Source organism: Polyodon spathula, chromosome 7 (assembly GCF_017654505.1).
Source record: "Polyodon spathula isolate WHYD16114869_AA chromosome 7, ASM1765450v1, whole genome shotgun sequence".
Classification (NCBI taxonomy): Eukaryota; Metazoa; Chordata; class Actinopteri; order Acipenseriformes; family Polyodontidae; genus Polyodon; species Polyodon spathula.
In genome coordinates this window covers 315,018-332,775 of record NC_054540.1, presented here as the reverse complement: position 1 = coordinate 332,775, position 17,758 = coordinate 315,018, and the positions used below count along the sequence as shown (strand labels likewise).

The 17,758-nt window shown below is 49.5% G+C and overlaps 1 protein-coding gene across 3 annotated transcripts in view; it reads right to left on the bottom strand.

Moving 5' to 3' along the window:
• Window positions 1–275: 275 nt before the first annotated feature.
• LOC121317948 (mitogen-activated protein kinase 12-like) overlaps window positions 276–17,758 on the bottom strand; it is a 23,792-nt gene continuing 6,309 nt past the window's right edge. For all 3 annotated transcript variants that reach the window (XM_041254040.1, XM_041254039.1, XM_041254041.1), the window contains 10 exons: window positions 17,259–17,317; window positions 15,979–16,090; window positions 13,800–13,829; window positions 6,963–7,010; window positions 6,573–6,687; window positions 4,885–4,956; window positions 4,335–4,414; window positions 3,473–3,551; window positions 1,438–1,611; window positions 276–599 (listed from right to left, as the gene is read on the bottom strand). In XM_041254040.1, the coding sequence (XP_041109974.1) occupies window positions 532–599; window positions 1,438–1,611; window positions 3,473–3,551; window positions 4,335–4,414; window positions 4,885–4,956; window positions 6,573–6,687; window positions 6,963–7,010; window positions 13,800–13,829; window positions 15,979–16,090; window positions 17,259–17,317 (837 nt within the window). In that variant the 3' untranslated portion in view covers window positions 276–531. The remainder of the gene's footprint in view (window positions 600–1,437; window positions 1,612–3,472; window positions 3,552–4,334; window positions 4,415–4,884; window positions 4,957–6,572; window positions 6,688–6,962; window positions 7,011–13,799; window positions 13,830–15,978; window positions 16,091–17,258; window positions 17,318–17,758) is intronic.

Genomic DNA, 17,758 nt, shown 5'->3' with positions numbered 1-17,758 from the left:
GGAGCGCTATAGCCAAGGTGTCCCCACAGGGAGCGCTATAGCCAAGGTGTCCCCACAGGGAGCGCTATAGCCAAGGTGTCCCCACAGGGAGACTGCTTGTTTAATGTCTGTACAGCATTTCTATGGCTACAGTGACACTATCGTTTTGTTTTATGTGGACATCAGACAGCAAAAGAAAGACAGACAGACAGATAGATGTGAATGGAGAGACAGTAGCAGTGATGTTTAAATAAATGAGGCTAAGGCAGACCAGGGATGGAAGTATGACTGATCCATTCCTGGTTTTACTATGGGTTTATTAAGACACATCTGAGCTTGTTATCTATACACACTGGGGCTAACACAGCTGGAATGGGTGACTCTGCTGTGCAATTGGAGTCTTATTTCCATCCCTGATATCACTCAGATTTGCAGGTTGTGAGTTTGAAGTCAGGCTGGGATAGTCCTCTGGTCCAGTCCCTGCTTATTGCATGTGTAGCAATGCTGCCCTTCTCCCCTCAGCGCAGACAGGCAGCCTGCTCCTCTCCAGCATTACAGGGATGTCTCCCGAGACTCCAGCACTGCCGGCTTGAAGGTCAGGATCTCTGTGAACGTGTGACCTGGACAGAGACAGAGAGAGAGAGAGAGAGGAATTTTTTTAATATTTAGTCGTCGCCAATTTATTTATTTTTACTCTGGTTTTTCTTCCCAATTTTGTAATGCCCAATTATTATTTGTATCACACTTCGCTGCTTGCCCCCTGAGGCTGGAACACAGGTCCTCTGAAACGCGCTCCTGCCAGCCAGTCATGTTTCTCACTGCAGATCCACAGCGAGGCCACCAGACAACACAGACCTGGTGGCTCCACTGCAGAACCGCAGGCGCCCTATCGGCCACAGGGGTCGCTGGTGCATGGTGAACCGTGGATTTCCCTGCCGACCTAAGACCTCTCTACCCGATTGTGCCAATTGTGCGCCACCCCCTAGGAACCCCCGGTCACGGTCGGCTGTGACAGCCTGGATTCGAACCTGCGATCTCCAGATCTCCTGCACCACACAGAGCCCTTTACTGGATGCGCCACTTGGGAGCCCCACCCATACCTACCCAACAAGGTAACAAGATCAGGTGAGTCTTACTAAACTCATAGTAAAACCAGGAATGGATCAAACTGCTATGCAATGGGAGCCTGATTTCCATCCCCACTCACACTTTTTCCTGCTAATTGAATTAATCAGCAAACTAAAAATAACAGCAAGGATACCAGATAGACATTGCTCTTTGCTAAGCTTTAATTACACATTTAATTTAAAATACTATTCAAATGAATTATAGAAACAGCAGAAGCCTGGTTTTCAGTTTATGAAACATTACTGAAGTAATCAAAACAGGCTTTAAAAATACAAAACAGCAGTCTTAACAACAAGTCTCTCTCTCTCTATCTGTCCCTCTCCGTCTCACGTTTCCACTGCTCCACAGGCATGTCTGCATGGTCCAGGGTCTCATCGTAGGGCTCAGCCTCGGTCTCCTCGTCGGGTTCTCGGTACGACTCGAAGTACGGGTGAGCCAGTGCCTCGGCCGCTGTGATCCTCCGCTCCGCGTCCAGAACCAGCATCTTCTCCAGCAGACTGACCGCTGGGGACAGCGAGGCACATTACACACTGACCAGCACTGCATCACAAACAGACCAGCACTGCATCACACACAGCATTACACACAGACCAGCACTGCATCACACACAGACGAGCACTGCATCACACACAGACGAGCACTGCATCACACACAGACCAGCACTGCATCACACACAGACCAGCACTGTATCACACACAGCATTACACACAGACCAGCACTGCATCACACACAGACCAGCACTGCATCACACACAGCATTACACACAGACCAGCACTGCATCACACACAGACGAGCACTGCATCACACACAGCATTACACACAGACGAGCACTGCATCACACACAGACGAGCACTGCATCACACACAGACCAGCACTGCATCACACACAGACCAGCACTGCATCACACACAGCATTACACACAGACCAGCACTGCATCACACACAGACCAGCACTGCATCACACACAGACCAGCACTGCATCACACACAGACATGCATCACACACAGACCAGCACTGCATCACACACAGACCAGCACTGCATCACACACAGACGAGCACTGCATCACACACAGCATTACACACAGACAGCACTGCATCACACACAGCATTATACAGACAGCACTGCATCACACACAGACCAGCACTGCATCACACACAGACCAGCACTGCATCACACACAGAACGGCACTGCATCACACACAGACCAGCACTGTATCACACACAGACCAGCACTGCATTACACACTGACCAGCACTGCATCACAAACAGACCAGCACTGCATCACACACAGCATCACACACAGACCAGCACTGCATCACACACAGACCAGCACTGTATCACACACAGACTAGCACTGTATCACACACAGACCGGCACTGCATCACACACAGCATTACACACAGACCAGCACTGCATCACACACAGCATTACACACAGACGAGCACTGCATCACACACAGACAGCACTGCATCACACACAGACCAGCACTGCATCACACACAGCATTACACACAGACCAGCACTGCATCACACACAGACCAGCACTGCATCACACACAGCATCACACACAGACCAGCACTGCATCACACACAGCATTACACATAGACAGCACTGCATCACACACAGCATTACACACAGACCAGCACTGCATCACACACAGCATTACACACAGACAGCACTGCATCACACAGACCAGCACTGCATTACACACAGACCAGCACTGCATCACACACAGCATTACACACAGACAGCACTGCATCACACACAGACGAGCACTGCATCACACACAGACGAGCACTGCATCACACACAGCATTACACACAGACAGCACTGCATCACACACAGCATTACACACAGACAGCACTGCATCACACACAGACCAGCACTGTATTACACACAGACGAGCACTGCATCACACACAGACCAGCACTGCATCACACACAGCATTACACAGACCAGCACTGCATCACACACAGACGAGCACTGCATTACACACTGACCAGCACTGCATCACACACAGACCAGCACTGCATCACACACAGACCAGCACTGCATCACACACAGCATTACACACAGACAGCACTGCATCACACACAGCATTACACACAGACAGCACTGCATCACACAGACCAGCACTGTATTACACATAGACCAGCACTGCATCACACACCGTCCAGCACTGCATCACACACAGACTCTCTCAGCTCTCCAGCACTGTTGACTCTTAAATACTGATCATTAAAACTCTCAGCTGCCCTTTTATCGGATGCTTCAACACTGAACTCGAAGCCTGGGCTCTCCATCACTGCCCTGTACCAGGAATTTCTGAAGTAATATTCTGACCTTTTCAAACCACAGCACACCTACCTAGAGGGTTTGCTTTTGAAAAAAACACTTGCAAGTCTTTCTTCTGGACTTTGGGTAAACTCATGATGTAATTCTTAGCCTGGAAAAAAAGGAATAGAGAAAGAGAATAAAGCTGTAGCATTTTGTCTACTCCCCTGAAGACACTTCCATGGGATTCACAGCCCTGACAGTTCAATCAGACAGCGGGAAGCAGCCTGGCTCCTTCACAGCCCTGACAGTTCAATCAGACAGCGGGCAGCAGCCTGGCTCCTTCACAGCCCTGACAGTTCAATCAGACAGCGGGCAGCAGCCTGGCTCCTTCACAGCCCTGGCAGTTCAATCAGACAGCGGGAAGCAGCCTGGCTCCTTCACAGCCCTGGCAGTTCAATCAGACAGGGGCAGCAACCTGGCTCCTTCACAGCCCTGACAGTTCAATCAGACAGCGGGAAACAGACTGGCTCCTTCACAGCCCTGACAGTTCAATCAGACAGCTGGAAGCAGCCTGGCTCCTTCACAGCCCTGACAGTTCAATCAGACAGCGGGCAGCAGCCTGGCTCCTTCACAGCCCTGACAGTTCAATCAGACAGCGGGAAGCAGCCTGGCTCCTTCACAGCCCTGACAGTTCAAACAGACAGTGGACAGTAGCATGGCTCCTTCACAGCCTTGACAGTTCAAACAGACAGTGGACAGTAGCATGGCTCCTTGAACTACATATAATAATAATAAGTAAACAGTAAACCTATTTTAATGTGACCTAACCAACTAACTTGTGAAAGTGATACAAAGTTGTTTCACAGGGCTGTTCCACAGCAATATTGGGGTCTACTCTACATCCTGTTTCTCAATGTATATTTCAATGTGGAAGAGTGAAGTGTAAACTCACGTCCTGGCTCTGCAGCTTATGAATGAAGTCTTGCGTAGGTGTCCCTGTGATCTTCATGATCTCTGTCAGCTGATCCAGATCTAGAGGTCAACGTCAAGGGGGTTCTAGAAATAGTCAGCAACACACAGACAAACCTCCCTCCCCTGTGAGACAGGACCCAGCGACACACCTCCCTCCCCTGTGAGACAGGACACAGCGACACACATCCCTCCCCTGTGAGACAGGACCCAGCGACACACATCCCTCCCCTGTGAGACAGGAACCAGCGACACACATCCCTCCCCTGTGAGACAGGACCCAGCGACACACGTCCCTCTCCTATGAGACAGGACCCAGCGACACACGTCCCTCCCCTGTGAGACAGGACCCAGCGACACACGTCCCTCCTCTGTGAGACAGGACCCAGCGACACACATCCCTCCCCTGTGAGACAGGACCCAGCGACACACATCCCTCTCCTGTGAGACAGGACCCAGCGACAGCCCGTCAGCTGGGGTCACAGTGTGTTCAGGAACCGCACAGAGAGACGGGTCTCCAGGTTAAAGGATACGATCATTCCCCTTGAAGAGAGGCTTCCCAGACAACATCTCAGCCATGATGCAGCCAACTGACCAGATATCCACTGAGAGAGAGAGAGACACAGGAAATCAGACCTGAGACAGTCAGGCTTGAAAACTTAGAGAAAGAGAACATTCCAACGCTTCAACAGGAGAAGGGTGCGGTTCACAGTGTACCTGACTGATCAGGGACTCCAGCACCCAGCCTGGTTCACAGTGTACCTGACCGATCAGGGTGTCCAGCACCCAGCCTGGTTCACAGTGTACCTGACCGATCAGGGTGTCCAGCACCCAGCCTGGTTCACAGTGTACCTGACCGATCAGGGTGTCCAGCACCCAGCCTGGTTCACAGTGTACCTGACCGATCAGGTAGTCCAGCACCCAGCCTGGTTCACAGTGCACCTGACCGATCAGGGACTCCAGCACCCAGCCTGGTTCACAGTGTACCTGACCGATCAGGGTGTCCAGCACCCAGCCTGGTTCACAGTGTACCTGACCGATCAGGTAGTCCAGCACCCAGCCTGGTTCACAGTGTACCTGACCGATCAGGGACTCCAGCACCCAGCCTGGTTCACAGTGCACCTGACCGATCAGGGTGTCCAGCACCCAGCCTGGTTCACAGTGCACCTGACCGATCAGGGTGTCCAGCACCCAGCCTGGTTCACAGTGCACCTGACCGATCAGGGTGTCCAGCACCCAGCCTGGTTCACAGTGCACCTGACCGATCAGGGTGTCCAGCACCCAGCCTGGTTCACAGTGCACCTGACCGATCAGGGACTCCAGCACCCAGCCTGGTTCACAGTGCACCTGACCGATCAGGGACTCCAGCACCCAGCCTGGTTCACAGTGCACCTGACCGATCAGGGTCTCCAGCACCCAGCCTGGTTCACAGTGCACCTGACTGATCAGGGACTCCAGCACCCAGCCTGGTTCACAGTGCACCTGACTGACCAGGGACACCAGCACCCAGCCTGGTTCACAGTGCACCTGACTGACCAGGGACTCCAGCACCCAGCCTGGTTCACAGTGCACCTGACTGACCAGGGACACCAGCACCCAGCCTGGTTCACAGTGCACCTGACTGACCAGGGACACCAGCACCCAGCCTGGTTCACAGTGCACCTGACTGACCAGGGACACCAGCACCCAGCCTGGTTCACAGTGCACCTGACTGACCAGGGACACCAGCACCCAGCCTGGTTCACAGTGCACCTGACCGATCAGGGACTCCAGCACCCAGCCTGGTTCACAGTGCACCTGACTGACCAGGGACACCAGCACCCAGCCTGGTTCACAGTGCACCTGACTGACCAGGGACACCAGCACCCAGCCTGGTTCACAGTGCACCTGACTGACCAGGGACACCAGCACCCAGCCTGGTTCACAGTGCACCTGACTGACCAGGGACACCAGCACCCAGCCTGGTTCACAGTGCACCTGACTGATCAGGGACACCAGCACCCAGCCTGGTTCACAGTGCACCTGACTGACCAGGGACACCAGCACCCAGCCTGGTTCACAGTGCACCTGACTGACCAGGGACACCAGCACCCAGCCTGGTTCACAGTGCACCTGACTGACCAGGGACACCAGCACCCAGCCTGGTTCACAGTGCACCTGACCGATCAGGGACTCCAGCACCCAGCCTAGTTCACAGTCAGTGTTGTGTGGAGGGGCTTACCTGTCTGGGTGTAGTGCATCCAGTTGAGGATGACCTCCGGAGCGCGGTACCAGCGCGTCACCACGTAGCCGGTCATCTCACTGTCCGCATGTCGGGCCAGACCGAAGTCCAGGATCTGGAACCACGGGAGGGAGTCACAAACACGAGAATTTAGGGGTGGGGGGGGGGCGGCGGTTTGAACGACAGGAGAAACACCAGCGTTCAGGGAACTCCTCCTCAGGACACACAAATAAGCCTAGTCTTCTAAGAAAACATACATACATAACAATGCATAAAATTCAAATCAGACAACACAACACACTTGCAAGCACATACACAAACAGACAGACTGTTACAAGAACCAGCATTCAGCCCCATTAAATCTCACACTGAACTATAAACAGGGGTTACCTTTAACTCACAGTCCTGGTTGACGGACAGATTTCCAGGTTTGAGGTCCTGGGAGGAATAGAGGAGTTCAAGATTTTGAGTAATTGAGACCAACAAACAGGAGCAAACTCCAAACTCCTGATCACACTGTACCTGAACCCCCTACACTTCACCTGATCACACTGTACTGTACCTGAACACTCCTAGACTTCACCTGATCACTGTACTGTACCTGAACCCCCCTACACTTCACCTGATCACACTGTACCTGAACCCCCCTACACTTCACCTGATCACACTGTACTGTACCTGAACACTCCTACACTTCACCTGATCACACTGTACCTGAACCCTCCTACATTTCACCTGATCACACTGTACTGTACCTGAACACTCCTACACTTCACCTGATCACACTTCAACTGATAACACTGTACTGTACCTGATCACTGTACTGTACCTGAACCCCCCTACACTTCACCTGATCACACTGTACCTGAACCCCCCTACACTTCACCTGATCACACTGTACCGTACCTGAACCCTCCTACACTTCACCTGATCACTGTACTGTACCTGAACCCCCCTACACTTCACCTGATCACACTGTACTGTACCTGAACCCCCCTACACTTCACCTGATCACACTGTACTGTACCTGAACCCTCCTACACTTCACCTGATCACTGTACTGTACCTGAACCCCCCTACACTTCACCTGATCACACTGTACTGTACCTGAACCCCCCTACACTTCACCTGATCACACTGTACTGTACCTGAACCCCCCTACACTTCACCTGATCACACTGTACCTGAACCCCCCTACACTTCACCTGATCACACTGTACCTGAACCTCTCTACACTTCACCTGATCACTCTGTACCTGAACACCCTACACTTCACCTGATCACACTGTACCTGAACCCTCCCACACTTCACCTGATCCCACTGTACCTGAACTCTCCTACACTTCACCTGATCACACTGTACCTGAACCCTCCTACACTTCACCTGATCACACTGTACTGTACCTGAACCCCCCTACACTTCACCTGATCACACTGTACTGTACCTGAACCCCCCTACACTTCACCTGATCACACTGTACTGTACCTGAACCCCCCTACACTTCACCTGATCACACTGTACTGTACCTGAACCCCCCTACACTTCACCTGATCACACTGTACTGTACCTGAACCCCCCTACACTTCACCTGATCACACTGTACCTGAACCTCTCTACACTTCACCTGATCACACTGTACCTGAACCTCTCTACACTTCACCTGATCACACTGTACCTGAACTCTCCAACACTTCACTTGATCCCACTGTACCTGAACCCTCCTACACTTCACCTGATCACACTGTACTGTACCTGAACCCCCCTACACTTCACCTGATCACTGTACTGTACCTGAACCCCCTACACTTCACCTGATCACACTGTACTGTACCTGAACCCCCCTACACTTCACCTGATCACACTGTACTGTACCTGAACCCCCCTACACTTCACCTGATCACACTGTACCTGAACCCCCCTACACTTCACCTGATCACACTGTACCTAAACCTATCTACACTTCACCTGATCACACTGTACTGTACCTGAAACCCCCCTACACTTCACCTGATCACACTGTACTGTACCTGAACCCTCCTACACTTCACCTGATCCCACTGTACCTGAACCCTCCTACACTTCACCTGATCACTCTGTACCTGAACCCTCCTACACTTCACCTGATCACACTGTACCTGAACCCCCCTACACTTCACCTGATCACACTGTACTGTACCTGAAACCCCCCTACACTTCACCTGATCACACTGTACTGTACCTGAACCCCCCTACACTTCACCTGATCACAATGTACCTGAACCTCTCTACACTTCACCTGATCACTCTGTACCTGAACCCTCCTACACTTCACCTGATCACGCTGTACCTGAACCCCCCTACACTTTACCTGATCACACTGTACCTGAACCTCCCTACACTTCACCTGATCACACTGTACTGTACCTGAACCCCCCTACACTTCACCTGATCACACTGTACCTGAACCCCCTACACTTCACCTGATCACACTGTACTGTACCTGAACCCTCCTACACTTCACCTGATCACACTGTACTGTACCTTAACCCTCCTACACTTCACCCGATCATACTGTACTGTACCTGAACCCCCCTACACTTCACCTGATCACACTGTACCTGAACCTCTCTACACTTCACCTGATCACACTGTACCTGAACCTCTCTACACTTCACCTGATCACACTGTACCTGAACTCTCCAACACTTCACCTGATCCCACTGTACCTGAACCCTCCTACACTTCACCTGATCACACTGTACTGTACCTGAACCCCCCTACACTTCACCTGATCACTGTACTGTACCTGAACCCCCCTACACTTCACCTGATCACACTGTACTGTACCTGAACCCCCCTACACTTCACCTGATCACACTGTACTGTACCTGAACCCCCCTACACTTCACCTGATCACACTGTACCTGAACCCCCCTACACTTCACCTGATCACACTTCAACTGATCACACTGTACCTGAACCCTCCTACACTTCACCTGATCACGCTGTACTGTACCTTAACCCTCCTACACTTCACCTGATCATACTGTACTTGAACCTCTCTACACTTCACCTGATCACTCTGTACTGTACATGAACCCCCCTACACTTCACCTGATCACACAGTACTGTACCTGAACCCCCCTACACTTCAACTGATCACACTGTACCTGAACCCCCCTACACTTCACCTGATCCCACTGTACCTGAACCCCCCTACACATCACCTGATCACACTGTACCTGAACCCTCCTACACTTCACCTGATCACACTGTACTGTACCTGAACACTCCTACACTTCACCTGATCACTGTACTGTACCTGAACCCCCCTACACTTCACCTGATCACTGTACTGTACCTGAACCCCCCTACACTTCACCTGATCACACTTCACCTGATCACACTGTACCTGAACCCCCTACCTTTCACCTGATCACACTGTACCTGAACCATCCTACACTTCACCTGATCACACTGTACCTGAACCTCTCTACACTTCACCTGATCCCACTGTACCTGAACCCCCCTACACATCACCTGATCACACTGTACCTGAACCCTCCTACACTTCACCTGATCACACTGTACCTGAACCCTCCTACACTTCACCTGATCACACTGTACTGTACCTGAACCCTCCTAGACTTCACCTGATCACTGTACTGTACCTGAACCCCCCTACACTTCACCTGATCACACTGTACCTGAACCCCCCTACACTTCACCTGTTCACACTGTACTGTACCTGAACCCCCCTACACTTCACCTGATCACACTGTACCTGAACCCTCCTACACTTCACCTGATCACACTGTACCTGAACCTCTCTACACTTCACCTGATCACTCTGTACCTGAACCCTCCTACACTTCACCTGATCACACTGTACCTGAACCCTCCTACACTTCACCTGATCACACTGTACCTGAACCCTCCTACACTTCACCTGATCCCACTGTACCTGAACCCTCCTACACTTCACCTGATCCCACTGTACCTGAACCCTCCTACACTTCACCTGATCCCACTGTACCTGAACCCTCCTACACTTCACCTGATCTGCTGTCTGTGTTTATCTGTGGGGACGCTTCTAATGTACTTTGCACTTGCTGACAGAAGCAGGTTTGTGGTGAGCAGCACCTCTGCGACAGTATTGTGATTCTCAGCAGGGTCTTGCCTCATGAAGCTTGACGTGTTTCACACAAGCATGGCTTTACCGCTGGGTGAACGGAAGCTAAACATGTTGGTCTGTGCTGGCACCAGTAGATGGCGCAATTAAGTCCAATTCATTTCTATTATATAACAGCCAGGCCATGCTCTCCCATTGCTTTATATGGAGGCAAGCTATTCGGTTATTACTCAATAAAGCAGGGCTGAGATGCAGTGATTAATGACAGCTGCTCTGTTATTACTCAATAAAGCAGGGCTGAGATGCAGTGATTAATGACAGCTGCTCTGTTATTACTCAATAAAGCAGGGCTGAGATGCAGTGATTAATGACAGCTGCTCTGTTATTACTCAATAAAGCAGGGCTGAGATGCAGTGATTAATGACAGCTGCTCTGTTATTACTCAATAAAGCAGGGCTGAGATGCAGTGATTAATGACAGCTGCTCTGTTATTACTCAATAAAGCAGGGCTGAGATGCCGTGATTAATGACAGCTGCTCTGTTATTACTCAATAAAGCAGGGCTGAGATGCAGTGATTAATGACAGCTGCTCTGTTATTACTCAATAAAGCAGGGCTGAGATGCCGTGATTAATGACAGCTGCTCTGTTATTACTCAATAAAGCAGGGCTGAGATGCAGTGATTAATGACAGCTGCTCTGTTATTACTCAATAAAGCAGGGCTGAGATGCAGTGATTAATGACAGCTGCTCTGTTATTACTCAATAAAGCAGGGCTGAGATGCAGTGATTAATGACAGCTGTTCTGTTATTACTCAATAAAGCAGGGCTGAGATGCCGTGATTAATGACAGCTGCTCTGTTATTACTCAATAAAGCAGGGCTGAGATGCAGTGATTAATGACAGCTGCTCTGTTATTACTCAATAAAGCAGGGCTGAGATGCAGTGATTAATGACAGCTGCTCTGTTATTACTCAATAAAGCAGGGCTGAGATGCAGTGATTAATGACAGCTGCTCTGTTATTACTCAATAAAGCAGGGCTGAGATGCAGTGATTAATGACAGCTATTCTGTTATTACTCAATAAAGCAGGGCTGAGATGCAGTGATTAATGACAGCTGCTCTGTTATTACTCAATAAAGCAGGGCTGAGATGCAGTGATTAATGACAGCTGCTCTGTTATTACTCAATAAAGCAGGGCTGAGATGCAGTGATTAATGACAGCTGCTCTGTTATTACTCAATAAAGCAGGGCTGAGATGCAGTGATTAATGACAGCTGCTCTGTTATTACTCAATAAAGCAGGGCTGAGATGCAGTGATTAATGACAGCTGCTCTGTTATTACTCAATAAAGCAGGGCTGAGATGCCGTGATTAATGACAGCTGCTCTGTTATTACTCAAAGCAGGGCTGAGATGCCGTGATTAATGACAGCTGCTCTGTTATTACTCAATAAAGCAGGGCTGAGATGCCGTGATTAATGCCAGCTGCTCTGTTATTACTCATAAAGCAGGGCTGAGATGCAGTGATTAATGACAGCTGCTCTGTTATTACTCAATAAAGCAGGGCTGAGATGCCGTGATTAATGACAGCTGCTCTGTTATTACTCAATAAAGCAGGGCTGAGATGCCGTGATTAATGACAGCTGCTCTGTTATTACTCAATAAAGCAGGGCTGAGATGCAGTGATTAATGACAGCTGTTCTGTTATTACTCAATAAAGCAGGGCTGAGATGCCGTGATTAATGACAGCTGCTCTGTTATTACTCAATAAAGCAGGGCTGAGATGCCGTGATTAATGACAGCTGCTCTGTTATTACTCAATAAAGCAGGGCTGAGATGCCGTGATTAATGACAGCTGCTCTGTTATTACTCAATAAAGCAGGGCTGAGATGCTGTGATTAATGACAGCTGCTCTGTTATTACTCAAAGCAGGGCTGAGATGCAGTGATTAATGACAGCTGCTCTGTTATTACTCAATAAAGCAGGGCTGAGATGCCGTGATTAATGACAGCTGCTCTGTTATTACTCGATAAAGCAGGGCTGAGATGCAGTGATTAATGACAGCTGTTCTGTTATAAGAACATAAGAACATAAGAAAGTTTACAAACGAGAGGAGGCCATTCGGCCCATCTTGCTCGTTTGGTTGTTAGTAGCTTATTGATCCCAAAATCTCATCAAGCAGCTTCTTGAAGGATCCCAGGGTGTCAGCTTCAACAACATTACTGGGGAGTTGATTCCAGACCCTCACAATTCTCTGTGTAAAAAAGTGTCTCCTATTTTCTGTTCTGAATGCCCCTTTTTCTAAACTCCATTTGTGACCCCTGGTCCTTGTTTCTTTTTTCAGGCTGAAAAAGTCCCTTGCGTCGACACTGTCAATACCTTTTAGAATTTTGAATGCTTGAATTAGGTCGCCACGTAGTCTTCTTTGTTCAAGACTGAACAGATTCAATTCTTTACTCAATAAAGCAGGGCTGAGATGCCGTGATTAATGACAGCTGCTCTGTTATTACTCAATAAAGCAGGGCTGAGATGCCGTGATTAATGACAGCTGCTCTGTTATTACTCAATAAAGCAGGGCTGAGATGCAGTGATTAATGACAGCTGCTCTGTTATTACTCGATAAAGCAGGGCTGAGATGCAGTGATTAATGACAGCTGCTCTGTTATTACTCAATAAAGCAGGGCTGAGATGCAGTGATTAATGACAGCTGTTCTGAAAGCACTGCTTACTGAGGAGATGCTTGACAGGGCCTCCTGAGCTCTGCTCTCAGAAAAAGAACCCCTTTCACTGGACTGCAGGGATTACTTCAGACAAGCAGAGGTACACAACTCACTTTACAAGGTTGATAATGACACTGCTGTGGCCAGTTCCTTGAGCTCCGGTCTCAGGCTTTATTGACTCAGGAGTTCCATTACTACCTCATATCACACAACAGCAATGCCATTACCCCTTAATTATACACCCAGCAGTCAGAGCACTTACCAAACATACAAAGTGGATATTTGTTGCTTTAAGATAAAATGCTGATTACAGAACTAAAAGCATGCATGCTTTACAGAGTGAGTGAAATGGAGGAGAATCCCTGTACAAGAGCAGATGGAGTGCAGGTACTGTACCCTGTGAATGATCCCCGATGAGTGGATATACTGAGGGAAGAAGAAAGAGGAGCAGTGAGCAATTCAGCCTGTTACACAAACACTGCTGCACATACAGGAGACACTGTCTAATAGATACACACTCACACTGCTGCACACACAGGAGACACTGTCTAATAGATACACACTCACACTGCTGCACACACAGGAGACACTGTCTAATAGATACACACTCGCACTGCTGCACACACAGGAGACACTGTCTAATAGATACACACTCGCACTGCTGCACACACAGGAGACACTGTCTAATAGATACACACTCGCACTGCTGCACACACAGGAGACACTGTCTAATAGATACACACTCGCACTGCTGCACACACAGGAGACACTGTCTAATAGATACACACTCGCACTGCTGCACACACAGGAGACACTGTCTAATAGATACACACTCGCACTGCTGCACACACAGGAGACACTGTCTAATAGATACACACTCGCACTGCTGCACACACAGGAGACACTGTCTAATAGATACACACTCGCACTGCTGCACACACAGGAGACACTGTCTAATAGATACACACTCGCACTGCTGCACACACAGGAGACACTGTCTAATAGATACACACTCGCACTGCTGCACACACAGGAGACACTGTCTAATAGATACACACTCGCACTGCTGCACACACAGGAGACACTGTCTAATAGATACACACTCGCACTGCTGCACACACAGGAGACACTGTCTAATAGATACACACTCGCACTGCTGCACACACAGGAGACACTGTCTAATAGATACACACTCGCACTGCTGCACACACAGGAGACACTGTCTAATAGATACACACTCGCACTGCTGCACACACAGGAGACACTGTCTAATAGATACACACTCGCACTGCTGCACACACAGGAGACACTGTCTAATAGATACACACTCGCACTGCTGCACACACAGGAGACACTGTCTAATAGATACACACTCGCACTGCTGCACACACAGGAGACACTGTCTAATAGATACACACTCGCACTGCTGCACACACAGGAGACACTGTCTAATAGATACACACTCGCACTGCTGCACACACAGGAGACACTGTCTAATAGATACACACTCGCACTGCTGCACACACAGGAGACACTGTCTAATAGATACACACTCGCACTGCTGCACACACAGGAGACACTGTCTAATAGATACACACTCGCACTGCTGCACACACAGGAGACACTGTCTAATAGATACACACTCGCACTGCTGCACACACAGGAGACACTGTCTAATAGATACACACTCGCACTGCTGCACACACAGGAGACACTGTCTAATAGATACACACTCGCACTGCTGCACACACAGGAGACACTGTCTAATAGATACACACTCGCACTGCTGCACACACAGGAGACACTGTCTAATAGATACACACTCGCACTGCTGCACACACAGGAGACACTGTCTAATAGATACACACTCGCACTGCTGCACACACAGGAGACACTGTCTAATAGATACACACTCGCACTGCTGCACACACAGGAGACACTGTCTAATAGATACACACTCGCACTGCTGCACACACAGGAGACACTGTCTAATAGATACACACTCACACTGCTGCACACACAGGAGACACTGTCTAATAGATACACACTCGCACTGCTGCACACACAGGAGACACTGTCTAATAGATACACACTCGCACTGCTGCACACACAGGAGACACTGTCTAATAGATACACACTCGCACTGCTGCACACACAGGAGACACTGTCTAATAGATACACACTCGCACTGCTGCACACACAGGAGACACTGTCTAATAGATACACACTCGCACTGCTGCACACACAGGAGACACTGTCTAATAGATACACACTCGCACTGCTGCACACACAGGAGACACTGTCTAATAGATACACACTCGCACTGCTGCACACACAGGAGACACTGTCTAATAGATACACACTCGCACTGCTGCACACACAGGAGACACTGTCTAATAGATACACACTCGCACTGCTGCACACACAGGAGACACTGTCTAATAGATACACACTCGCACTGCTGCACACACAGGAGACACTGTCTAATAGATACACACTCGCACTGCTGCACACACAGGAGACACTGTCTAATAGATACAGGCTCACTCTCACTCTCACACTCTCTCTCTCACACCTTGAGACCCTTCAGGATCTGGTAGACCAGGAACTGGATGCGGTCCTCTGTCAGCTTCTCCAGCTTCATGATCCTGCCCAGGTCAGTGCCCATGAAGGGCATCACCAGATAGCTGCAGAGAGGAGAGAGGAGAGAGTGTGAGGGGGTGCATGAAGGACATCACCAGGTAGCAGAGAGGAGAGAGTGAGAGTGTGAGGGGGTGCATGAAGGACATTACCAGGTAGCAAAGAGAAGAGGGTGAGAGAGAGTGCATGAAGGACATCACCAGGTAGCAGAGAGGAGAGGGTGAGAGAGAGTGCATGAAAGACATCACCAGGTAGCAGAGAGGAGAGAGTGACAGCGTGCATGAAGGACATCACCAGGTAGCAGAGAGGAGAGGGTGAGAGAGTGTGCATGTCTTCTACCTCTCTATGGGTCCTACACTGAAATGCATTAGTCACAGCAGGCTGTGCTGCAGACATTGTAAGGGGAGTAAATGCAGAGCTACTTGTGATTCAGCTGTTTGACACCACGTGCGGTTTGCAAAGAAACATATCTGGGCTTCACCTGCTAACTGAGAGTCACAGACTGCCTCAAAGATATGTATCATACATGTGATGCTAACCTGGCTGAGAAACCTCTCAATAGCATCGTGTTTTACACAGACCGGTCAGCTCAATCCAGGCAGTGGCTTTTCTAGGTTTGGTATCGGGGTGGGGGAAAGATGTTGAATTGCTTGTGAGCGGAATCCTGTTCTGCACACGCTCTCACCACCAAAGAGCTAACCCCACCTCCCAGCCTCACACAGGAAGAGGAACAATGCAGACTCAACCTCAAACTCACACACACTGTCAAATTCAGAACATGTGGAGTGAAACAAGCCCACTGCTCACTCGAAACAGCCAACCCAATCCAGCAGCCACTGGGCACAAAGAGAATGAGCAGCCCCTTTGAAGACCTGCCCAGCAGTCCCCAGGCTCTCAAACCTGTTTACAAGCAGGGCATGTCTATGACACTGAGGCTGGGTTAGCAGTGCACTGCCTTCACGGGACTGCTTCAGAAGAACCAACACTGACCTGAAATCACAGAGCTTCTCCATTCCCCTCTTGTTTTACACAAGCACACAGATTTGAGAAAGTGGCCGCGTTTCTATAAAGGGCTAAGAGCTCAGCGTTTACAAGGAATGCAGATGTTTATTTATATACAGGCAGTCAATATTCATACATTATTATTAAGATGAGTACTGTGTTTTCTCAGCGAATGTTCACGAATAATAATATAAAAAAGGAGGAGCAACTCACAAGTCCTGGAATCTGTCCAATGAGACGTCAGGGGTGAACACATCCACCAGCCCAATAACCTGGAGGGACCAATAACGAGATGAGAGATGGAGGAGGGGGGGCTATACAAAGAGGGGCTGTTCATGATGTCATATGAACCTCTCTTCAGATCACTGGACCCTCACACTCAAGGGCGGGGCTTCCCAACGCTGATCCTGGGGAGCCCCTGTGTCATTCCAGCTGAGATCTCAATTACTTAAATAGACCTTCATTGAACTGATCATTTGCTTAATAACATATTTTTACTTGTTTTCAGCTCTTCAAAAGACACAGGGGTCCTCAGGACCAGGGTTGGGAGCCCTGCTCGAGAGACTGTTTTAAGGAATGTTTTAAGAAATGTTTTAAGGAATGTTTTAAGGAATGTTTTTTAAAGCCTGTTTCCACCGATTAATCCAGCTCATACGACATCACCTGCATGCAGCCTGTGAAAATGCCATGAGCTGCACTCTAGCGGGTGCTCT